General features: G+C 43.8%; 1 protein-coding gene across 6 annotated transcripts in view; it reads left to right on the forward strand.

Moving 5' to 3' along the window:
* The window catches only part of tyw1 (tRNA-yW synthesizing protein 1 homolog (S. cerevisiae)), a 163,618-nt gene that overhangs the window by 112,407 nt on the left and 25,011 nt on the right, over window positions 1–26,200 (forward strand). For all 6 annotated transcript variants that reach the window (XM_078548588.1, XM_078548587.1, XM_078548590.1 and 3 more), the window contains one exon: window positions 25,853–25,963. In XM_078548588.1, coding sequence (XP_078404714.1) covers window positions 25,853–25,963 — 111 coding nt within the window. The remainder of the gene's footprint in view (window positions 1–25,852; window positions 25,964–26,200) is intronic.

The following is a 26,200-nucleotide window of genomic DNA, read 5'->3' on the forward strand; positions in this document are numbered from 1 at the left end:
CTGTAGAAGAAAAGAGGCAACCTCAGCCATGGTAACATGTCTGAATTTAATGGTAAAAAAAAAAGGAACTTAAGAGAACAAGATGACAAAGATGTTCAACATCACACCAACTCATAAAGACCTCATTGCGGGCCAACACAAAAGCATCAGTGATAAACCTGTGGTGTGCCTAAGGTGCCTTATGTTTACGCTTTCGGGTGCTACATCTTGGTGCTGCCCCCTCGCTGGGAGTGGCATCTGAGACAGCCTGCTGTCCTGTTGGCCTCAATGACCAGCCTGCTGTCCTGTTGGCGGCTGTCCTCTGGCCCATGGAGCCTGTGCTGGCCCTGCCTGGGAGGGAGCCACCAGTTCCACAGCTGGCATCTCCCCAGTTGTCGCAGCATCATCGGATGCAACAGTTACTGGCAGAGGGATGGAGGAACTGCCGCCCTCATCCGGAGTGCCCTGAGAGGAGCCCACAGAGATGGCAGGCAGCTGCTGCGCCGACGTGAGGTTGGTTCCAACCTCCCTGCTCACCATGGATGGATGGGCATCAAGCTGGGGAAACTTGGTGCTCAGACCATCTCCCACACTGGCACTGACCAGCTGAGATCAATGCCGATGTGAGGGCTTGCTGGTCCAAGCGCATCCCCAGGAGGCCCTGATTGATCTCCTGGAGGAGCCTCTCCATGAGAGTCGCCGGTCTCTCCATGGAGGACGCATGGTGCACGGCCATGAGGCTCATTGCATCGGCGATGGTCCGCTTAGACTCCTCCACCACGGACACCAAGCCAAGCATAGCCTCATGTATCTCCCCCAGATGCTCCGGCACACCCGGCTGCATTTTCTGCATTTGCTGCGTCGCAGACGACTCCAGAGGCACATCATCAGCCACTGACTGAGCATGTGCCTGGTCCCCTGCAGTCCTCTAACTGCTGGTGCCATGGGCGCTCTCTGTCTCTACCAGCTCCTCCAGTGACTGTGAAGTGCCCTCACCGCTGTGCCCCAGGGCACTAGCTGATGATCTAATTCCCACCGAGGTGCTAGTATCTGCACTGGCGCCTGCCTGGCAGAGATGGTGTGACGCTGGTGAGACTTCAGGGCCCTCAAGTGTGAGAGGGGGCCCCTGCTGCTCTTCTCCCCGGCCCTGCTCCGATGATGCTGAAAGGAAGAACAAGGACATTTGATTAGTTAACGTGGAGACAATGTCAATGTGTATCCCTGTCCCCCATTGTGCACTCATCCTTCCATAAGCAATGGTCAAGCCATGTTGCAAACTTCAATCACTGAACATTCAGCACTGCCATGGCTTCTGGGAGAACAATGTTGACCTCAGTGCTGGGCAAACATACCTGCCTGTGGCACCCCAGCCTCACCAACGCCGGTGGACCTGGGTGCATGACGCCTCTCCAGATCTATGGCCTCCTGCTCGAACCAGCTAAGCATCGCCACCTGGGCCGGCCCTCCACCAGTCTTCATCCACTTGGTGGCATTATGTGCATTCTTCCCCTGAAAAGGAGAGAAGAGGAGCGATCATTGCTACTTGTGCCTGGATTGTCTTCGCGGCTGGCTCACCCCAGTGGTACTCACCCTTCCTGAGCACAAGAGGTCGTTGAAGCGCTTGCGGCGTTGCACCATGCCGAGGGAACTCACTATCTCCGCCACCTCCTCCCTGGCACGTTTGGTCATGTGGGGAGGGGGCCTCCTCCCATCCTGGGGTACGAGGACCTCCCGCTGTGCTGCCACCTCCTCGTGGGCAGCAAGGCAATCGTCCGAAAAACAAAGGGCACAGTGCCCCCCTGCCCTACCCTCCTGCTTGGCCTGCTCACCAACAGCGCGCTGGGGAGCCCTTCCAGTAGCCATGTCTGTCAGCCTTTGAAAGGCTGCAGCAGCTTTTTAAAACAGGCCGCTGGGTCGCCATTGGACCCGACAGTCAGTGCAGTCCCACCGCCGCCCACCCACTCCTGCTGTCCTCAGGAGCCGCGATTCACGCTGGGCGGGCCTTAATTGGCTCGCCCGTGTAAAATGGCGGTGCAGACCCGATCGCAGGCGGCGATCGGATCCACGCTTGCCTGCTCCCGCTCTGCCCTCCCGCCAGCCAGAAAATTCTGCCCTATGTTAAATGTGCTGCATAAATACATGTTATAATGAGGAGTAGATTCTGCACTCCTGAGCATGTTTCCTTGTGCACTTCTCCAGACTTCTGAAATATGACTGATTTCCACTTTAGAGAGTTGTGACCCAATATAGATTTAAGCCGATTAATTTTATAGTCAAGTATGTGAATGTGCAGTTACAATTGTACCAACTCTCACCTTACTTCAACTTAACTTTGGTGGTTCCTCATAAATAAGTGAAATAAGACTACTGCCGTGTTTAGCAGGTTAAATAATACCTGGGCTGGAATTTTACCAGTCCTTTAGTCATGGGCTGGGAGGCAGGAGCTGGCAAAGTTCTGCTGGCAGGTGTAGGGGATGGGATGAGGGGGATTTGGTGCTGGATTGGCTGATGTCTTCCTGTTACCATAGCATTTTGTCAGCAGCGGGTAAACTATCAGATTTGCAGCCCGCCAGGAGGCAAATTGAGCCACTTAAGGTGACCAGTTAAGGGCCACTTCCAGCCTCTGCATGCATTTTGCCCATACCGGGGTCCTGCCGTCACACGGGGAGGCTTCTAGGTAAAACCTGGCAGGTTCCGGAGGTGGGGGGAGGGGGAGTGCTTTCCTTTATTGGCATTCCATGGCCCATAGAGGGAACTCCTGGTGGCAATGGTCATCTTCACAACAACAGCGCTGCTGGTGCCTTACCTGCCCCGCCATCCAATCACCAGGGCCTGCCTACTTGGCTCTGGCATTGCCCAACTCCACTTACCTTTCTTCGAGAGTGCCCAGCCATTGAGGCACCCTATCCCTGGGCCTGCAGCCTCAGCAATAGGCACTGCATGTGTTGCGCACTGCTGTGCTGCCAGCCCTCTGGGCCAGCAGCTCTTGGGGGTGGGCCACTGTCTCTCTTAATTGGCTGCTGCCAGCATTATGCTTCCTGCCACTGGAATAAGCGGGGTTTCCTCCCACTTTCGACTCCTGCGGTGGGACTTCTGCCACTTCCACAAAACTCTGCCCCTAATTTTTGACAGCCCTATTGCTATTCAAACTAAGGCTGGCTCTAGGCTAGATATGCTCTCTTCAGAAAGACCGGCCTAGCCTTACCTGCCTCTCTGAGCCACACTTATTAACTGACCTTGAACATGCAGGTTTTTGCTCTTTCCTAGCCTCTCTGAATTGGAGTTTGGCAGTTTAACAGTTTAATTCTCTCCCTGCCTGTGCAGAAGCCTGTAGGATTGTTAATTAAATTGGCCACTCTCTGCCAAAGGTGGATTCCTACCAAAAAGCCCCCATGCTGTATATACAGAAGCATAGCTTGTTCTGCCACTTCCAATAGAAGTGTCCAAATTGAGGTAATGAAAAGCCTACTGTTCCAGATTGTTATGGATAGCACTTTCAATGGCTGATTCTTAATTCCTCAGTGAGTTATTAATGTACCAATGCCCTTGTATCAATGGCACCTCTTTGTCAAGTTGACAGAACATAAACTGGACCTTTGGCAATTAACATTTAGAAATCCTGGACCTGGCTATCGGGAACAAATATAAACCACTACTCCCTACTAGGTAAAATAGTCAATAATTGCTATTTGTGACACATTTGTTTTCCAAAAGCTTTAGCACTCGCTCTGTAGAAATATTCACAAGACAAGGCAGATGTCAAAACACAGGGTCATACTGACATCGCCTGAGAAACTCTACAAACTGAATACACTCGGAATGCATAGATAAAGTTCCTTCAGCTGGTTTGGAGAAAAAATAGCTAATGGAAAGCAAGCCTTCTGAGGCAGACCGTGGTCTCGCAATAAAAACTTTAAGGAAATTTTTAAAAGACACAAAATATAATTCTGTGAATGAATGTAATCAAGTTATTCTGAAATATGAGTTAGAGGATGTGCTGTTTGGACAATTCATTATCAGAGAGATTACTTTACTGTGACTGAATAAGACAAATTCTGTTATTGCATGGTCTTCTGAGATTTCTATTGGATTCAAATTGCATGATTTTGTCCCTTTATTCCATGAAGAAGGGTTTTTTTTAAACCTTATCCCCTACTGTTTTTAAAGGTTGTATACTATGTATACCAGCTGTGTGTTTTTATGTATCTAATTTTTCTGTCTCTATTTATCTGTCTGTCTTTTTGCATCATAAATATTGACATAAGCAATATTCATGACTTAGGAAGCAAGAGTAACCCACACAAATAAATGTCATGTGGAAGACCTTCAATATATTATAAATAAATGTAATAAATACTAGAATAAAGAAAACTAGAACACTGGCAAATGATATTTGTACTGAATATATGCCATCAGGTAAATTTGTTCCCAGTCTTGCAAGGTCGCCATTATTAATCTGATAAATCCCTTTCTGATAAAAGAGCTGAACTCCCAAGGTGAGGTGAGAGTGACTGCCCTTGTCATCAAGGCAGCATTTGACCAAGTGAGGCATCAAGGAGCCCTAGCAAAACTGGAGCCAATGGGAATCGGGGGAATGCTGTCTGCTGGTTGGAGTCATACCTATCACAAAGGAAGACGGTTGTGATTGTTGGTGGTCAGTCGCCTCAACTCCAGGACATCACTGCAGGAGTTCCTCGGCTCAAAAATCTTTAGCTGCTTCATCAATGACCTTCCTTCCATCATAAGGCCAGAAGTGGGGATGTTCGCTGATGATTGCACAATGTTCAGCATCATTCACAACTCCTCAGATACTGAAGCAGTCCATACCCAAATGCAGCAGGACCCAGACAATATCCAGGCTTAGGCTGAAAAGTGGCAAGTAACATTCGTGCCACACAAGTATCAAGCAATGACCATCTCCAACAAGAGAGAATCCAACCATCACCCCTTGATGTTTAATGGCATTACCATCACTGAATCCCTCAACATCATGGGGATTACCCTTGACCAGAAACTGAACTGGACTAGCCTTATAAATACTGTGGCTACAAAAGCAGGTCAGAGGCTAGGAATCCTGCAATGAGTAACTCACCTCCTGACTCCCCCAAGCCTGTCCATCATCTACAAGGCACAAGTCAGGAGTGTGATGCAATACTCCCCACTTGCATGGATGAGTGCAGTTCCCACAACACTCAAGAAGGTTGACATTGTCCAGGACAAAGCCACTCGCTTGATTGGCACCACATCCACAAACATTCGCTCCCTCCAGCACTGACGCATAGTAGCAACAGTGTGTACTATTTACAAGATGCACTGCAGGAATTCACCAAGGCTCCTTCGACAACACCTTCCAAAAGCACAACCTCTACCGTCTAGAAGGAGGAGGGGTGGTGATGGCATTGTGGTATTGTCGCTTGACTAGTAATCTAGAGACCCAGGATAATGCTCTGGGGACCTGGGTTTGAATACTGCCACGGCAGATGGTGGAATTTGAATTCAATAAAAATCTGGAATTAAAAGTCTAATGATGACCTTGAAACTATTGTCGATTGTTGTAAAAGCCCATCTGGTTTCGAAATCTGCTGTCCTTACCTGGTCTAGCCTACATGTGACTCCAGGCCCACAGCAATGTGTCTTCTGAACAAGGGCAGTTAGGGATGGGTAATAAATGCTGGTCTAGCCAGCGACGCCCACATCCCATGAATGAATAAAAAAAAAACAAGGGCAGCAGATAGATGGGAACACCACCACCTGGAAGTTCCCCTCCAAGTCACTCACTGCCCTTACTTGGAAATATATCGCCGTTCCTTCACTGTAGCTGGGTCAAAATCCTGGAATTCCCTTTCTAACAGCACTGTGGGTGTACCTACACCATATGGACTGCAGTGGTTCAAGAAAGCAGCTCACCACCTTTTCGAGGGCAACTAGGGATGGGCAATAAGTGCTGGCCCAGCCAGCGAAGCTCAAATCCCGTGAATGAATAAAAAAATCTACCTCAAAAAATAATTGATTGATAACACGCGCAAAATTGTAATGTTTACAGCGCAGGATTTAAAAACTAAAATCTCTCCCGTTGACTAGGAAATTATTAACTTTTATCAGCCTCACTAAATGATCATAATGCTCAAACAACTTGATCACACAGCCGTCGGTATGCAAATAATCTGGTTTTATTTTATTGTGATTCAAATGTATGAATATTAGGGATAGCAATTTGTCCTTGACAATGGAACCGAACATCAAATGCCATATATAACAGGCGACAGATCCAATGCTGCCCCTTTTATTCCATTGTCAAAAAAGAATTTCAACCCCCTAGAGTCCTATTGTACATTAATGCTCTATCAAATATCTTGGTAGTCTTGTTAAATCACTACTCTTATAAAGTCCAAAGTCCATTTTTGGGGGCAGATTAGAGCTGAATTATGGATGCTGAAATGGAGCATTAAGGGCCAATTTAAGAGTATTCAAATCAGTGTCAGTGCAAAATTCTTGTGTTCCGAAGAAGAAGCAAATTGGTCTTGAAGCGTTAGCTCTGGGCGGAGTCATCCCAGATTTGCACTAAGTGCGGTAGCAGATGGGTAAAACAATGTTTTACCCGCCGGCCACAATGATGGGTTTTTCACACCGTATCATCCCAAACCCGCCACTTTATTTATGCACTCCCGGGAAACACGCCATTTCCATGGCCCACCCGCTATCACTCGCCACTGCATCACGCCGGGTGCCATATTTAAAGTCCAGCCACAAGCACACACCTCAGCGCTTCCAGACCACCACTGCTGCACGGAAGATATGGCCCTGAAACTGAAGAAGACTGCAGCTCCCAGGTTCAGCAACGTGTCTCTCGAGCGAATTTTAGATGCTGCGGTGGCCCACCTGGATGTCCTCTACTCCTGCCCTGGCTGCAGGATGGGCAGCAACAACACTAACCCAGCTTGGGAGGCAATGGTCAATGCCAACGACCTTCAAAAGAAGGACAGCCACCCAGTGCTGCAAGAGGATGAATGATCTCCTCCATTCCACTAGGGTGTACTAAGGACCTGTCCTGCTTAAGTGTGATGGCCCCTTAATGCTTCCCAGAGGGTGCTGGCCACCACTTGGATGGCCAGAGGTTAGTACGCTGCATGGAGGGGGGAAGGAGTGGAGCATTTGGTGGCACTTCGATGCCTCGCGTCCCTTGAGTGGGCAGATAAGTTAGGAGCCTGACCTCAATCATATCAATGTGGCGATGCCTGGACTTTCGCAGTTGCAAAGGAATGGTCACTTTATACAGGTTTCCCTAATGCATGGCCACTTCCCTCTCCCACCCTACTTCCCACCCCGAATGCTTGTGTGCTATATTCAACGGCAGGGCTGCCCTTGCCCCCACCACCAGTCGCCTTTATGGCAGGGCTGCCCTTGCCCCCTCCCCTGCCCACCACCAGTCGCCTCAACGGCAGGGCTGCCCTTAACCCTGATCCCCCAATGCTGCTGAAGCTTGAAGTCCGACAGGCGACCTTGGCGAGCGCTGCACAACGTTACTGGGTACTCACCTCCAAGTTCCCTTCAAAGTGCAGGCTGCCAAGTGCACGCCTTTTATGTGCTGTTATGAAGCACGTCGGCGTGCTTTCCCGCCGATGTGGACTGACGATCCAGCGGGGGGGATGATTCTGACAGGCTGGCCTGATAATGATATGCTGATGTATTAAAATGAGGTTCCCAGCGTCCGATGGTGGGAAATGCGGCCCGCCATCGGTAGGCTGAGTGGACGATCATGAACTGGTTTCCCACCATCATAAAACCAATCACGCATATTGTCCGCTCATGCCACCGATCACGCCCAACGCCAGTGGGCACGGAAAATTCCGCCCTCTCTCTCTCCACAGATGCTGCCAGACTTGCTGAGTTTTCCAGCACTATCTCTTTACATAAAATATTCAAAATTTGCTTTCATGGCACAATCAGTCTCTGCATTCTGGATTCAAACTTTCAGTGGATACATTCTGAACACCGTCCCGTTCACTTATGTGCAGCAGTCCTTGCAACTATGTATTATTTTAAAATTCCAAATTTTTATCTCCATCTATTGTTACAACACAGCCTATTCTATAAAATATACACCAGTATAAAATTTTGCAATTCAAAACAATTCTAACAATTTCATCAATTCAAAGGCTGATTTTAACTGTTAATTTCTCAAGTGTGAATTTGATATGTAATGATCATTAACCCACCTCAGACTGTCCTACATGAAATGTAAGCCAACATTTCCATGTACCCTTTCATGCAACAGAGAGAAAATATTGGTGTGAACTGCGAGGTGAGCTATATCATTTTTATTAGTACATTGACATGATTGTACATCATTCTGCTGATATTTGGCAAGTTTTTGATAGTCATATTTCATGCCCATAATACTTACTGAGCCTACTGGTTTGACCCTGGCAGCTAAACTAAGTTACAAACTGTGTTGATAAGCTTAATGTGTAAAGTGGTTACCTTCTTTCAATATGACTGAACATTGCAGAGTTCATACAAAGATTAAAATCTTGATTAAAATACCTACTTAATGAAAATGTAGTTGGACTCCCAAAATCAGATGTATATTGAGATGGACTGCTGGCTAGAAAGGTATCTGTGAGCCAACATTGATTGAAAGGAATTGTTGCACTGGGAAATGTGTGGGCTTAGATGCAGTGCAGCAGATCATATGTTGATAGGAAAGGACTGTTGAAAAAATTGGCACAGCTCAAGCACAACAGCAGTCAAACCTTTTATTGAAATGAACTGCTAGATGATCAGATCCAGCAAAAGTAATCTGCTTCGCCATTAAATAGTACTGAATGGTTCTTCATATTTGTACATAAATCTTTTAGTGGTAACTTAGAATTTTTACAAAATTTAGTACCTGAAGCAGTGGGGAATTTTAATCTCCGTTATTAGGTTGACTACTTCAGTTACCAATTTATTTTTATTTCTGACCAAATGATGCCACTGTCTTGCATCTTTGCCCCTCATCTATATTTAAGCAATAAAACTAATGCCCGCAAAAGGTGCCTGGAGAAGGCTTCACTAAGTCACGGTCTGTCTTTTGTTCCACTGAGTATGTATAATTTTCAGCAAGATTTTAAAAAATCATTAGAGTTTAGATAGCAGAGACAACTGGGCATGGTGCATATGCATTAGGAAATAGCAGAGCAATTAAATGAAACCAGAACTAAGTATTGCATTGGAAGGAAGAAAATCACAGAGGTTTGGTTTTGCTTTGAAACAATCCTTAACTGCCTTTCTTTCTTTGCTTTAGCTTTCTCTTGTTGAATGTACATGCAAACCATACAAACAACAGTGGCAATTTCAGTTTCCGCCTTTATGGAGTAATTTATTTGAAAAAAAGCGGCAGTGCTATCATATATTTAAAACGCACAAATTGGGAAAGTTTGCATGGTATGTAGAGGAACTTTATACACTTAATTGTTCAGGTGGCATAAATGTAATATGATTTTTACAAGGAAACCATGAGACTGCCTTCAAAATCGCCTTCAGCATCAGTATCCTGTCTACTTTGCAACAAGACCAAGCGCATTGGATTTATGTCCTTGTATTTTAATTTCTCTGCAGAGACTAGGGCCAAGATCTTTAGGTCCAACCTTAAGGTTGGCGGGTAGGCAGGGAACCCTGGCGGGCTTCAGAAAAAGTATGAAACCTCATCCATGGGCAGGATGAGGTTTCATGAGGGTTTTTAAAATTATAATAAATGTATGGTTTAAAGTGATGGAGATGTCCCAACTCACGTGACAGTGTCACATGAGGGGATATGTCAGGGAAATTTTATTCTTGCACCTTCACCATTTTTAAATTTGGCACCGATCTCCCTGAGGCAGCACTTAGCCTCAGGGAGATGAGTGCGCTTTTTCATGCACACACGCGAAAGAGCGCAATCTTGGCTGAGGGAATCCCCCCCCCCCCCCACCTGCACAAGGACAGTGCATAGCGCTTCCTAGCGAACGTCACACTGGGTGGGCCTTAATTGGCCTACCCACGTAAAATGATGTCGCGTCCGCTCCTGCATGCCCCCCGCCCCTCCCCCCCCCAACAACAGGGGGGGAAATTCTTCCCTAGGTTTGTATGCAACAGTGTGCTGGTCTATTTTCCAGTTAATGATCGGATTGTTCTTGACAAAAATGAATAGCAAGTTTGAACAATTAGCTGTTTTAAAACTCTGAAAATTCATCATGTTGGAACAGCTAACGTGAGTTCCTGCTGAGTCTAGCTATATTTTTGTAGTTGTGTTCATGTTGATCATTGATTGCAAGATAGTCATGCTTAAGGAAAGTCAAATGGCTCATATTAGGCTATTTCTGGCTGGATAAACTATTTACATGACCACAGTTTCTTCAGTGATTTGAGCAAAAAAATTTTGTCTCTATACCCTACCATGCCATCAAGATTTCTAAAGATGATACTAGAACGTATACGTATCAGGAAAGGATGAGCAGGTTGGGTTGCTTTTCTCTTTTAAAAAAAATGGCTGAGGGCTGATCTAATAGAGTTCTTTAAAATTATGAAAGGTTTTGATAGGGTGGCTCCAGAGATAATGTTTCCAACTTTTGGAAAAGAGCATAACTAGAGGCCATCAATATAAGATAGTCACCAAGAAATCCAATAGGGAATTCAGAAAAAATACTTCTCTGCCCAAAGAGTAGTGAGAATGTGGAACTCATTACCACAGGGAGTGTTTGAAGCAATTAGTATTGATGCATTTAAGGAGAAATTACACAAGCATGTAAGGGAGAAGGGAATAGATGATTAAGACGTTACATTTCTTTATATATTTTTTAATTCATTCATGGGATGTGGGCATTGCTGGCTAGGCCAGCATTTATTGCCCATCCCTAATTGCATTGAGAAGGTGGTGGTGAGCTGCCTTCTTGAACCCCTGCAGTCCATGAGGAAAGATGTGAGGAAGCTTAAGTGAAGCAAAAACCTGGCATGGACTCAATGGGCTGAATGGCCTGTTTCTGTGCCGTATATCTTATGTAATTCCACTTAGTTTTTTGCACAGCGCATGATGAATATTTCCTGGTGTCAGTCCTACATGTCTTTTGCGAGTCAAAACTTGTATCTGGTTGCCCTGCTGCCACAGTTGTATTTGATGTAATACTCTGGATTTATCTTTATCTTGCATTTAGTTGCCCTTCTTGGTGCAGTGGGAGGGAAGCAGAATCTCTTAGGACTGAATTGCCTTTAAGATGACATCTGGCAATGAAAATTTCAAACTAGATGAACTCTATGGCAGCCTCCATCATGTAAGGCAACTTAACATTCTTGGGCACTGTTGCTGATTAGACAGTTAACTCAGCTTATTAATAACATCAGCATAAGCAGTCGAGTGTCTGAAATTCAATCAATTTGGCTCCAGTAAGCTGCTTCTGCTTGGGTTGTGTTGGGACCACAGACTAACATCCGTATTCTGCCAATATTTATATTATGAGGAACAGCACCTCATCTTCCGACTAGGCACTCTACAGCTTTCCGGACTTAATATTGAGTTCAACAATTTCAGATCATGAACTCTCTCCTCCACCCCCACCCCCTTTCCGATCTCCCTTTTTCCAATAATTTATCTTTTTTTTTTTGCAACTTTTTTTCTCTTCCCTCTTATTTTTAAATCTATTTTGATCTATTGTTTCATCTCCACCTTTTAGCCCATTTCGATCCCTTCCCCCCACCCCACCCGCACTAGGGCCATCTGCCACTAGCTTGCTTCCCTTAATGTCCCCTTTAGCACATCTTTTAGATAATATCACCACTGTCAACACTCCTTTGTCCTTTTGTCTATGACACCTTTGGCAATCTCTTCTTGGCCTCCACCTATCACTTGCCCCCTATCGAGCTCTCCTGTCCCACCCCCTTCTACCAGCTTATATTTCTTCTCATTTCTATATGTCTTAGTTCTGATGAAGGGTCATACGGACTCAAAACGTCAACTGTATCCCTCTCCGCAGATGCTGTCAGACCTGCTGAGTTTTTACAGGTATTTTTGTTTTTGTTTTATATAATTAGCACTAGTTAACCAGACATGGCCTGCTGATAATGACAAACTTATAAATGGAAATAATCTAGAGATGGTTCTTGAAAATTTCAAGTGATGGGGCTGTGACTATTTCCTAACAAGCAGGGTACTTCAGGCTTGATGAGGTGGCTGAAACCCTGAGTTCGTAGACTGTATGATTTTTAGCTGGCTTAAGTGCAACAGTACTCCTGTGCAAACATGAGGACCATAAACCTTGTTTCAACAGACTTGCACCTAAGCTCTCTTAATTTGGGTAAGTAGGATGTGCCCTTGAGGGGGAGTGTGTATTCATAATTGGGTGGACAGAGTTGAGTAGATTTAGTTTGGTTTGTACTGTCTCAAACAGAGTTGCTATAAAGTTTAAATCTACACTAGATATTTTGCCAGCATCACTAGTCAGCATCTTGTAAGTGGACCTTATAACACCTGTATACCATAGAGCACCTTTACGTCCAGTATCAAATTAAAAGCTAACATGATTTTGGGCTACAACAATTGAGACTCCCTGTTCTGTATATTCAGTACTGTGATCTTATACACTGCCACACGTATATTTCTCCCAATTCTCGGAAAACAGACTGAAAAGTAGCCTAGTACGATAAGGCCAACTGTAAATCAGCATGTAATGTGTGACTCAACAGAAAACAGTTCTCACAAAATAAACAGTAAATTTCCTAGCAGTCTTCCTATCATGATTCAGACTAAAGACATTTTAAACTTAAAGAAATGTGTTTATCTGCTTTTTTTTAAAAAAGCATATATCCACTCAGCTTTCACCACCACTTCTGGTAAATCTTTTTTTCAGGTTTATATCTTAAATGTATACTCTCATTACCAACTCATCTATCAGTGACAATAGTTTTCTCAATCTAACTTAACAAAATCCTTCATAATTTTGAACGCCTCTACTAGATCTCCTCTTACATGTGTTGCTCAAGTGAAAAGAGGCTCAGTTTTACTACTCTTGCCTCGTAGCCCTGGTATCACTTTACCCTCCCTGCATCTATGCCTTGGTCTTGACATCCTTTTTAAAATGAGACACCCAGAATAGGATGTGATAGAATACCTCCAGCTTAATTAAAGATTTGCATACATTTTTAAAAATTCTTTCATGGGATGCTGTCTAGGCCAGCATTTATATTGCCTACCCTATTTGCCCTTGAGAAGGTGACGGTGAACTGCCTTCTTGAACCACTGCAGTGCATATGGCGTAGGTACACCCGCAGTGCTATTTGGGGGGGTAGTTCCTGGACTTTGACCCAATGACAGTGAAGGAACAATGATTTTGTCCCAAGTCAGGATGGTGAGTGGCTTGGAGGGGAACTTGCAGTTGGTGGTATTCCCATGCAAGTGCTGCCCTTGTCTTTCTGGGTGGTAGAGGTCATGGGTTTGGAAGGAGCTGTCGAAGGAGCCTTGGTGAGTTTCTGCAGTGCATCTGGTAGATGGTAAACACTGCTGCTATTGCACATCGGTGGTGGATGTTGGAGGTGGTGGATGGGATGCCACTTAAGCAGGCTGCAATGTCCTGGATGGTGTTGAGCTGCTTGAGTGTTGATAGAGCTGCACTCATCCCAGGCAAGTGGAGAGTATTCCATCACACTCCTGATTTGCGCCTTGTGGATGGCGGACAGGCTTTAGGGAGTCAGGAGGTGAGTTACTTACCGCAGAATTCCCAGCCTCTGACATGCTCTTGTAACTACAGTATTTATATGGCTGTTCCAATTCAGTTTCTGGTCAATGGTAAGTCCCAGGATATTGATATTGGGGAATTCAGTGATAGTAATGCCATTGAATGTCAAGGTGTTATGGCGCAGCCGATGGTAAATGCTGAGCTGCTCAAATCCCAAAGGGATACTTGAAACAACTGCCACGACTGTTTTACAATTTTATAAATTTCGAGATGCGTGCCTTGAATTCAGTAGTAATGAGACCGCCAAGTCTTATAGGTTTCTTATAAAACTAAATTAAACCTTTATTAATAAAAGGAATAATTTTAAATACATACATAGATCTACACATTACTGCTGTGATAACTTCTAAATTCCCTAGTTAATCTAACTCCCAGTTACACTTTTATTAAGGCAACAGTCAGACACATCGATTTTAAAAAACCCAGGCAAAGAAACACGAATCCCTGAACAATCCAATTCAAAGTCAGTTTTCTTAACTTCAGTTCTTTGTAGACAGCAGCTTGAGGCTTGGATGCTGAAGGCGTTTCATACTTGTTAGATCTTAGAATGCCTACCCTTACACACAGCCTTCGCTCCTTTATACATATTTTCCCCTTGGATGCAAATTCCCATTGTTTCATTATGTCTTTGGTGGACTTACCTCTTTGATGATAAAAATCTTGTATAACACCAATTTTACCAGTAATCTTTGGGAAAAATAAACACACTGTTTCTTACTTCTCCTGGCCAGGTGACACATTTCACCCCTCCTTTGAAATAAGTCTAGTCTGGCTTATTTCCCTATATCTACCTACTTAACATTTCAAACTTAACTTATCTTCTAATACATCAAAGCCTTCAGACCAGCTGCCTTTAATTCAATTAAGCCACACACACACACACACAGACCCATAGACACAGACCCCAATATCACTCTACTTTACAATAAATTCCAATAACATTATGAAAATTATTATACTTTCCTGACACAAGGTGAGATGTTTAGATTCTCTCTTGTTGGAAATGTTCATTGACTGGCACCTGTGTGGCGCAAATGTTACTTTGCCACTTATCAGCCCAAGCCTGAATGTTGTCCAGGTCTTGCTGCATATTGGTGTTTGAGAAGTCATGAATGGTGTTGAACATTGTGCAATCATCAATGAACATCCCCACTTCTGACCTTATGATTTGTGGGAAGGTTATTGGTGGAGCAGCTGAAGATGATTGGGTCTCAGATACTACCCTGAGGGACTCCTGCAGGGAGTGAGATGATTGACTTCCAGCAACCACAACCATCTTCATTTGTGCTGGGTATAACTCCAACCAGAGGAGAGTTTTTCTCCTGATTCCCATTGACTCCAGTTGCTAGGGCTTTTTGATCTACACTGTAAAATGTAGCTTTGATGCCAAGGGCAGTCACTCTCACATCATCTCTTGAGTTCAGCTCTTTTGCCCATGTTTGGACTAAGACTGTAATGAGGTCAGGAGCTGAGTGGCCCTGGCGAATCCAAATTGAGCATCAATGAGTAGGTTGTTTCTGAGTAAGTGCTGCTTGATAGCACTGTTGATGACCCCTTCCATCACTTTGCCAGTGATCAAGAGCAGACTGATGGGGCAGTAATTGGCCGGGTTGGATTTGTCCTTTTTGCATATAGGACATTTCTGGGCAGTTTTCCACATTGCTGGGTCGATGCCAGTGTTGTAGCTGTACTGGCTAGGGGGCAGCAAGTTCTGGAGCACAAGTTTTCAATGCTATTGCTGGAATGTTGTCAGGGCCCAAAGCCTTTGCAGTACCCAGTGTCCTCATGTGTTATCATGTGGAGTGAATTGAATTGGCTGAAGACTGACATCTGTGATGCTGGGCACCTCAGGAGGAGGTTGAGATAGATCATCCACTTGGCACTTCTGGCTGCTTCAGCTTTGTCTTTTGCACTGGTGTGCTGGGCTCCCCCAACATTGAGGATGGTGATTCTTGTGGGGCTTCCTCCTCCAGTGAGTTGTTTAATTGTCCACCACCATTCACACCTAGATGTGTTAGGACTGCAGAGCTTAGATCTGACCCGTTGGTTGTGGGATCACTTAGCTCTGTTTATCATATGTTGCTTTTGCTTTTTGGCACGCAAGTAATCCTGTGTTGTAGCTTCCCAGGTTGACACCTTTTTAGGTATGCCTGGTACTGCTCCTGGCATTCCCTTGTGCACCCTTCTTTGAACCAGGGCTGATCCCCCGGCTTGATGGTAATAGTACAGTGGGGGGTATGCCGGGCCATGAGGTTACAGATTGTGGTTGTATACAATTCTGCTGCTGATGTTGGCCCATAATGCCTCATGGATGCTCAGGTTTGAGTTGTTGGATCTGTTTGAAACCTATCCCATTTAGCATGGTGGTAGTGCCACGCAACACGATGAGGATATCCTCAACGTGAAAACAGGACTTTTGTCTCCACAAGCACTGTGCATCTGCGACAGGTAGAGTGATGAAGACGAGGTCAAGTAGGTTCTTCCCCCTTGTTGTTTTTCTCACCGCCTGCCAGCTATATCCTTTAGGACTCAGTCATTAGTGGTGCTACCGAGCCAGTCTTGGTGATGGACGTTGAAGTCCCCCAACCAGAATATATTCTGTTCCCGAGTACCCTTGATGCTTCCTCCAAGTGGTGTTCAATGTGGAGGGGTACTGATCCATTAGCTGATGGACGGTAGGCAGTGATCAGCAGGAGGTTTCCTTGCCCATGTTTGACCTGATGCCATGAGACTTCATGGGGTCCAGAGTCGATGTTGAGAACTCCCAGAGCAACTCCCTCCTGACTGTATACAACTGTGCTGCCCCCTAAGGGATGGTGATGGTAGTGGTGGCGTGTGGGACATTATCTGTAAGATATGATTCCATGGGTATAACTATGTCAGGCTGTTGCTTGACTAGCCTGTGATACAGCTCTCCCAATTTTGGCACAAGTCCCCAGATGTTAGTAAGGAGGACTTTGTAGGGTTGACAGGGCTGGGTTTGCCGTTGTCGTTTTTGGTGCCGAGTTCGGTGCTGGCCGGTTTCATTCCTTTTTGTAGGCATTGTAGTGGTTTGGTAGGCCATCTCAGAGGAAGTTCAAAGTCAACCACATTGCTGCATTGGCCACATGTAGGCCAGGCCAGGGCAGCAGATTTCCTTCCCTAAAGGAAATTAGTGAACCAGAAGGGTCTTTATGACAATTGGCAATGAATGCATGTTCACTATTACTGATACTACCTTTGTGGGATTCAAACCTGTATCCCCAGAGCATTAGCCTGGGCCTCTGGATTACCAGTCTGGTTTCATTACCACCATACCACCACCTCCCCTGAGGAGCACTATCTCTTTGCTTTTACTCCTGTTCATAAACCTTGGATCCCATTTGCATTTTTAACAGCTTTAGCAACTTTTCCTTCCACTCTTAAAGATACATACATCTGAAACCCTACATTTACTAGCTCCTTTGCTCGTTTTAAAATTTTACTATCTAGCATATATTCTTCTTCATATTCTTCCTCCTAGTGGGTCAGCTCACTTTTTCCTCATGCAAATTAATATGGCATTAATGTACTAACCTGACCATATCCTCCATAATTTACTTGCAGTACTTTACATGGGTAAGTGCTCCCTATTTATTTTGTCATCTGTACATTATGATATTGTACTTCCTATAACAACATAAGAAATAGGAACAGAAATCGACAATATGGTCTCTTGAGCCTGCTTCACCGTTCAATATGATCAAGGCTGACCTTCTGCCTCAACTCCACTTTCCTGCCCGCTCCCCAAATCCCTTGATTTCTGAAGAGAATCAAAGTCCGGATCATTTATCTATGTGTTTTATATCTATATATTTCTTCAGTCAGCCTATCCATGCTGCAACAGTTCCTTTAATGCCGTCTCGTATATGACTGTAAGATGTTGCAAAGGTGGATGGGACAGATTTGAAAATGAAGAGGATTTTGAATTGATTTGTTTGGGGGTAGGGTAAAATGGGAAAACAGCACTAATTAGATGAGCGGAACTTAGTCTGGAGTGGAATAAATCAAGTATGACTGGGCTTGGGATCTTTGGATGGGTGGGAATTGATGTGGAAAATGAGGAAGTTCAGCCTAAAAGTATCAAATATCTCTAATGGAATACTCTAGCAAAATTTACGATTCTGTTTAATATTGAAACCTCAGCCATGAGTTATAGCATAACTGAAGAGCCTGTATATAAAAATGCTTTTTGTGTTGCTAATTTGGTTACTAGGAAGGGAAAATAAAAACTGTCCTCATCTGCCAGGATTTCTGGTCTTTTGAATGGCTGATGTAGAATCATAAGTGAGTATTAACTGTTGCTTTTTCAACCTATGACATAAACATGTAAGTTAGAAACAGATTTCAACACAGGAGATGACCATTCAACGCTTCTTGCTTTCATTGAATTGGGATCCTCTCAGGACAGATTTGCTTTGCCCTATTTCTCTGGTTTCTCCCCATAATCTTTTTTTTGTTTTTCTTGAAGTAATTATCCTGTACTATTTTCTAGCCTATAATAATTGAAACATCAATGGCAACTGTAGCAAAGAGTTTCATATTCCATTAAGTCTTCATGAAAAGTTTTTTCTGAGCTTCCACTTTCTGTACCTATGTACTTTTTTCAGATCATGACCTCTTTTCTTAGTTTTCATTAGTAGGTTAATCAATGTTTACCTTGTTTATTCTTTTTGTCATTTTGAACACCTTTAAGTCTCCTCCTAACTTCAGTTCAAGAGAATATAGCCTTAGTCTCTCCAGCCTTACCTTGTTAGGACGCTTTATCCGAAAGGCTGAGGATCCATAATCGCTGATGATGTTCTATTAAATTTTAGATTAATGCCTCCATTTTAGCTGCATTTTTGTTTTTAACAAAACAAGGGACGGAGGCCCAGTAGGTAAAAAGAGGTTACATGCCTGCCTGTAGCCAAGAGGAGCACGAATGTTTTCCCCAGGTCCAATAAGCTTACCTGCACACGATCAGGCCCCCGCATCTGGCTGCCTTCATCCCCTGCCCAACAATGTCTGATTCAAGCTACCACACCCCCTCCATGATATCCAATTCTTCCACAGTGAGCTGTGCCCACCCTACTGCAGTGAGGTCTACCAACACACCCCACCCTCTCCCACAGCGAGATTCACCAACTCCCCATCTGCTCTAAAGTCTCCCCCACTGAGAGATCCAGCTCTCTTCCAACATAGCGGGGTTTGACACTCCCTCCCTCATTATCAGTTCCAACCTCTTCCTCCCCTACCACACCCACTCCCCTGGCCCACACTGAGGTAAGTGACAACACCACTGTGAGGCCCCCCTGCCCCACAATGTGCATTCCAGCCTGCCCCCTCATTTCACTGCAAGGTCCGATGCCCACACCTAACCCTCTTTATCTCAGTGTTTACTGCCCAAAAGTCCTATCATTACAAGGTCTGATTTAACCATCCTGTCCTCCACAAATAGAAGCCTATATTCCAGATGTCACATGTCCATTTTTGTATGCAAATATATTATGAGCTGTTTGTTCTGGCATTCCTTCCCTTTTGATATAATCCCCAAAACCTATCTTTCCACTGCAAAGTCACCTTGGGAATGTACCGAAGCTTTAGACCTGGCTCTTCCCTTTCCCTGTTCTGTTTGTTGTCCCTCTAACGTTGTCTGTAGGAATGGGTTGTCTCCATATATGTTCTGACAACATTCATCTCTTATCTTCTCAGCACCACCTTCAACTTCATAACCAGCATAATGCTGACTGACAGCTTGTTCAACATTCAGTGGTGGATAAGTCAGATCTTTCTTCAACATCATATCAACAAGACAGAAGCTATCCTATTTGCCTACTGCCAAAAGCTCTGCGCCCTAGTTCCTAATTCCATCTCCCTCACTGAAGGCTAGTTCCCTTAAATCTGACTGTACAAACTTAGAGGTGCTAATTGTCTGAGCTGAGCATCAAATCTTATATCCTATCCATCCCAAGGACATCTTTTTGCAAAACTACATCATCACCTTTTTCTGCATTTATATTACCACCATTGAAAACCGTCATCCATACTTTTGTGGCCAACTCCAAGTTTGACTCCTCTGATGCTCCTCTTAACTGACCTCCTGAGCTACAGCCTGCCTAAACTCCAACATATCCAAAACTCTGTCCACATCTTATCCTGAATTAAATCCCACTCGCTATCACCCATAATCTTGTCAACTTCCAAACATTTCACTGACAGCCACACTTTCAAACTGTCTAGCCTTTGGCTCTCCGTTTGCCACAACATCCCTGCAGCTACTGATTTTGCTCAACCACACCCTCACCTCCACCTTTGATGCCCTAGCCCCCAATAAAACCATTACGCAAGAATGCAAGAGGTAGGAGCAGGAGTAGACCACACAGCCCACTGATCCTGCACCACCATTCAGTATGATCATGGCTGGTTTTGGGCTTCACCTCCACTTTCCTGCCTGCTCTCTATATCCATTGATTCCCTGAGAAATCAAAAATCTGTCTATCCCAGCCTTAAATATAGTCAATGATGGCGCATCCACAACCCTCTGGAGTATAGAATTCGAAAGCTTCACAACCCTTTGAATGAAGAAATTTCTCCTCATCTCACTCCCAAATGATCAACGCCTTATCCTGAGACTGTGCCCATCCAGCAGAAATAATCTCTGTGTTAGCCTTGTCGAGCCCCTTCAGAATCCCCTATGTTTCAATGAGATCATCTCTCATTCTTCTAACCTCCAGAGAATATAGGCCCAATTTATTGAGAGCCTCTCCTCATAGGACAACCCTCTCATCCCAGGTTCTAGTGAACCTTCACTCTACTATCTCCACTGCAAGTACATCCTTCCTTACATATGGACTCCAAAACTGCACACATTACTCTCTTCCCTGGTTATTCCCCCGTTATGGCCCTCTTGAAAGGATGTGGTGGACAACTGGTTTAGTCATCCACTGCCAAATCTGACTGGACCACATAAAGCACTATTGGATCCTGCTCTCATCTGCTAAAATTGCTCACTAATCCAGAGTCATCCTGGAATGCAAACATAAACATTTTCTCTACTGCAAACCATCTTCTTAAACCCCTCTCCCCAGTCTCCTCTCCCTCACTTCCAACAGTGTGCAAGGAGCTCATGGACTTCTTTGGATAGTCTCAACCTTAGAGACAATCAGCTGCCTCTGTTGCAGCCCTCCCTTCCAATATCCCACTGGTTAAATTTTCTTTAAAGTTCCCCATCACCCTAGCCTTAACTCTCATCCTAGTTTCTCACCTATCTCCCCTAATGCCCTGTCCAAGCTCATCTTGCCCATGAGATTCACCTCCTGTTCCCTTGACCCTATCCTCAGATGTTGTTCCTCTGTCATTTAAATCAGCTTTCATCACCCTTCTCCTTTATTTTAAAACAGTGACCCCTAATTTTAGATTCTTCCACAAGAGGAAACACTTGTCCACATCCACCCTGTCAAGACCCTTCAGGATCTTATGTTTCATATCAATTAACTTCTTACTCTTCTAAACTCCAGCAGATACAAGCCTAGCCTGTCCAACCTTTCTTCATAAGACAACCTGCCCATTCCAGGTATTAGTCTGGTAAACCTTCTCTGAACTGCTAACGCATTTACGTCCTTCCTTAAATAAGGAGACTAATACTGTACACAGTATTGCAGATGTGGTCTCACCAATGCCCTGTATAACTGAAGCATAACCTCCTACTTTTGTATTCCTTGCTATCAATTCTATCCCTCTCCCTTTGCAATAAATGATAACATTCTATTAGCTTTCCTAATTACTTGCTGTACCTGCATACTAGCCTTTTGTGATTCTTGTGCTAGAACACCCAGATCCCTCGGCATCTCGGAGCTCTGCAATCTCTCACCGTTTAGATAATATGCTTTTTTTATTCTTCCTGCCAAACTGGACAATTTCACATTTTCCCACATTATACTCTATTTGCCAGCTTTTTTCCCACTCACTCAACCTATCTCTATCCCTTTGCAGACTCCTTATGTCCTCTTCAAAACTTACTTTCCTACCTATCTTTGTGTTACCAGCAAAGTTAGCAACCATACCTTCAGTTTCTTCATCCAAGTCATTTATACGAATTCTAAAAAGTTGAGGCCCCAACATCGACCCCTGTGGCACACCACTTGTTACATCTTGCCAACCAGAAAATGACCCATTTATGCCTATTCTCTGTTTCCTGTTAGCTAGCCAATCTTCTATCCATGCAAATATGTTACCCCCTTCACCATGAGATTTTATTTTCTTACCTTTAATGAGACACCTTATCAAATGCGTTCTGGAAATTTAAGCACAGTACATCCACTGGTTCCCCTTTATTCACAGCAGATGTTACTTCTTCAAAGAACTCCAGTAAATTGGTTAAGCATGATTTCCCTTTCACAAGACCATGTTGACTCTGCCTGATTACCTTGAATTTTTCTAAGTGCCTTGCTATAATGTCTTTAGTAATAGCATCTAACATTTTCCCTATCATCCGAAAGCACAACATTAGTTTTCACATGTATGCTGATGACACCCAGCTCTACCTCACCATCTCCTTCCTTGACTCCTTCACTACTGCTACATTATCAAAACACACTTATCTGAAATCCAGGACCAGGTGAGCAGAAATTTCCTCCAATTAAATATTGGGAAGACTGAAGTTATTGGCTTTGGTTTTTGCTCCAAACTCTGTTCCCTTGCTATCAGTTCTATCCCTCTCCCTGGCAGCAGTCTGATACTGAATCAGTTTGTTTGCAATCTTGGTGCCTTATTTGACCCCGATCACATCTTTCTGCATTACTGAGACCACCTAATTCCATTTCTGTAACATTACCTGACTTTGCCCCATCTCAGTGCATCTACTGCTGAAATCCTCTTTGATGCCTTTGTTACCTCCAGATTTAACTATTCCAACTCCAACTATTCCATTCCTGGCTGCTGTCCCACAATCTTCTCTATATAAACTCCACTGCCCATGTCTTAAATTTGCACCAACTTAATGTATCACCCCCGTGCTCGCTATCAAGCAATGTCCTGATTTTAAAATGCTCATCCTTGTTTTCAAATCCCTTCATGGCCTCAGTGCTCTCTATCTCTGTAATCTCCTCCAGCCCCACAACCCTCTGAGATATCTGCAGTCATCTAATTCTGGCTTTTTGAGCATTCCTGATTGTAATCGCTCCATTGGTGGCCATGCCTTCAGCTGCCTAGGCCCTTAGCTCTGGAATATCCTCACTAACCCTCTCTGCCTCTCTACCTTATCTCCCTTTCCTCTTTTTAAACTCGCCTTAAAACCTAGCTCTTTGTCTAAGCTTATGGCCACCTGACCTAATATCTCCATATGTGGTCTGGTGTCATACTTTGTTTTGTAATGCTCCTGTGAAGTGCCTTTGGATGTTTTGCTACCTTAAAGGGGTGCTATATGTTGTTTTTTGGACCCAATTTATTGAATTCATATTTCTAATAATTTTTCATTCCCTCCTTGACCTGGTTCCATCTGATTTTGCAACATCTCCAATTCTATATGCTTGTGTGGATCCCATGCTCTTTCAACTCTAAGCTTCTAGATATCTCTTTCTCCCTACACTCCACATTTGTTAGCAAAAGTCTTGAGTTGCCTAAACTCAGGAGCTCTCCCTTCAAACTCTTCCACGCCACTACCTCCATCTGTCTCTATGACCTTGCTTTCTTTCTACAATGCTTAGCATTTGAAAGTGCTTTGAATATAAATACTAATAATATTCAGGCCTATAAGAGTAGTCTGTTGCAGTTCTTGCAATTGTTAATTTGTAATTAAACAATAGGTGTGTGACCAACACCAATATTTTTTTTGCATTGCCTACACAGAAGTTGAAATCTAAGTATATTATAAAAATGGTTTGAAAATCGCAGATACTGTGGTGAACAAATAAGCAGCTCAACACTGAGCTTATTCAGACCTCACTGAAAATGCGGGTAATAAGAAAGCAATTTGTTTTAGTACTATTAAACTGCAACTGATGAAAGCACTTCAGAAAGCGGTCTTATTTGCAATTAACTTCCTGTTAGGTTTTTATCCTTTTGAGGAGTACAGAAGAATCTTTTACAAAAACATCAAACTGACCCTTTTTAATTTCTTTGGAAAGCCTATTAATAATGAATACATGCTGGACTTCCCATTCGATTTCCCTGTTTTTTTTTCTTGGCCAAAATCGGTGTAAAGTACTGAAAAGATCTTTAAGCACAATTTGCATTCAGCCCAAGACAAATTACTATAATCTTTTGTACTAGCTTTAAAAATATTGTCCTGGAAGCAGGCCCAGCCCATACAATTGGCCAGACCCCCAGACCGCAATTGCAAGTTTTAGCTAATTGTACTTGTTTGCAGACTTTCAGGGGAGCTTTAAAATTAAGTTGTTTCTTTTGGGCAGAAGGACACTAAAGGTTACATTTTAAAAGTTTTGGAAATGTGATTTATGTTTTAATTCACTAAGAATCTGACTAATGTACTAGAAAAACTAGAAAATAGTTTTGTATATTTTTTAAAAGTAAGTTTCAGTAATTTAAGATTGACGTTGCTCAGGTGGTGAATTGTGATCAAAAATGCTTTTTTTTGTGACAAACCCATTTTCGGTTGTTAATCTAAGTTCACCAAGTTGTCGCTTAAATGTATGAAAGGAGATTTTTTTAAAGCAAGATTTAGAAGAAGTTCTGAGCAGAATTTTGCCCTCGGATGGCAGGCGGGCCCCACCAGCTCGGCGGCGGGCGGGCAGCTGAACTCCGCCGCCGAAACGGGGCCGGCCACCATTTTGAGTGGGCGGGCCAATTAAGGCCCGCCCAGCGGCCTTCCTGTGCGGGGGGGGTGGAGGGATTCCCCATCTGTTAAAGTGCGCTCTTTCACATATGCGTGCGAGAGAGCGCACTGCTCCCTGAGGCAAAGTGCTGTCTCAGGGAGTTTACTGACAGGTAAGAAAAGTCAAAAAATAGAAAAATATTAAAATTATTAACATGTCCCCCTCATGTGACAATGTCACACTAGATGGGACATGTTAATAAGAAACACACAAAGTTTATTAAATTTTTAAAAAACAGACCTGAAACTTCATCCCGCCAGTGGATGAAGTTTCATGAATAATCTGGAGCCCGCTGGGGCTCCTGGCTTGCCCGCCAGCCTTAAGGTTGGACGGGCAGGTCTTTAATTATCTTAATTGGCCCGTCAATGACCTCAATTGGCCATTGACAGGTTGGCGGGCAGACAGCTGATTTCGCTGTCTGCCCGCCTTCCTAAAAATGTAAAGGGGCCGGGATGACGTCGGGGGTTCCTCTCGACGTCATCCCGCGTCATTTTCCCGTCGGCGAGTGGGCCCCGCCCCCAAGTCGCCGACCGGAAAATTCAGGCCTCTGTTTCTCTTTTGGAATACTGCCCAAGTGCACTGGTTCATGGAAAATTTTGCATTCAGTAATATGCAAATAAGTTTGAGCTGAAATTTGAGAATTAAATGCCCAGGGTGGAAATTCAACCTTCCTAATGTACTGTATGCGCAGCTCAAAATTATTATGCTTTCCTTTGCCCTATTTTGATAATAAACAGTTATTCTACTTCATAACTAAATAAGTAAAATTACATTTTTAATACATTGGATGCAGAGGTTTTTTTTAGCACTTGTTTTGAACTTTGCTTTCTGTGGTTCTGCCCATTTTTCCATGTAACCTGCAGTCTTGGAAGTCTGAGGGATGATAAATTCAGGTTAAGAATGCAGAAGTTCTACCAGTTGACCAACTGATTCTGAATCTGACAATTGCACCACCCAGACCCAAAAGCCGTTTGGCATTTGGACTTGCTTATTTCAGTAAAGATAGTATTGGTTTGCTAGATGGAACATCTTACAAAACTGTGGAGTCCCATCTCAGAGCATGGGAGTTGGAATGGATGAGTTTTTGCACCATATTTGTACAGAGCATCCTTTTACTAATCTTTTATCAAAATTTGTATACCAGCATAGACACAGATTTATTTGACACTATAGGTCATGACAAAAATAACTTATTTAAAGTGAACAATGAAATATAGAGAAGAAATGCTTTTTTCGCAGGATGCTGATAGAAAATACTGTGCCTTAAAATTACATTCTTCATCTGTTATTTTGCAGAAGCAACGCACAGTATATAGACTAACTTTGGTAAAGGCCTGGAATGTGGATGAACTTCGATCTTATGCTGATCTGATTGAGATTGGGAAACCTGACTTCATTGAAGTTAAAGTAAGTCAGAATATTAGTATGTTGGCAGATAAGTATTACCATATGCCATTATTGCATGATGTTTAATTTTTAAAAATTAAAACTTATAAGTTTTATAATCTCTGGCAGAATACTGGTCATAATTTTTTCATATTTGAGTGAGTGCCGAGTCTTGTCAAAAAGCATGATCTTCTTCCCCCTTTGCCAGCATCAGGCTTGATATGATGACTCTAGTAGTATGTTCCACTCAGGCACAGA

Source organism: Cetorhinus maximus, chromosome 9, assembly GCF_964194155.1.
Source record: "Cetorhinus maximus chromosome 9, sCetMax3.hap1.1, whole genome shotgun sequence".
Lineage (NCBI taxonomy): Eukaryota > Metazoa > Chordata > Chondrichthyes > Lamniformes > Cetorhinidae > Cetorhinus > Cetorhinus maximus.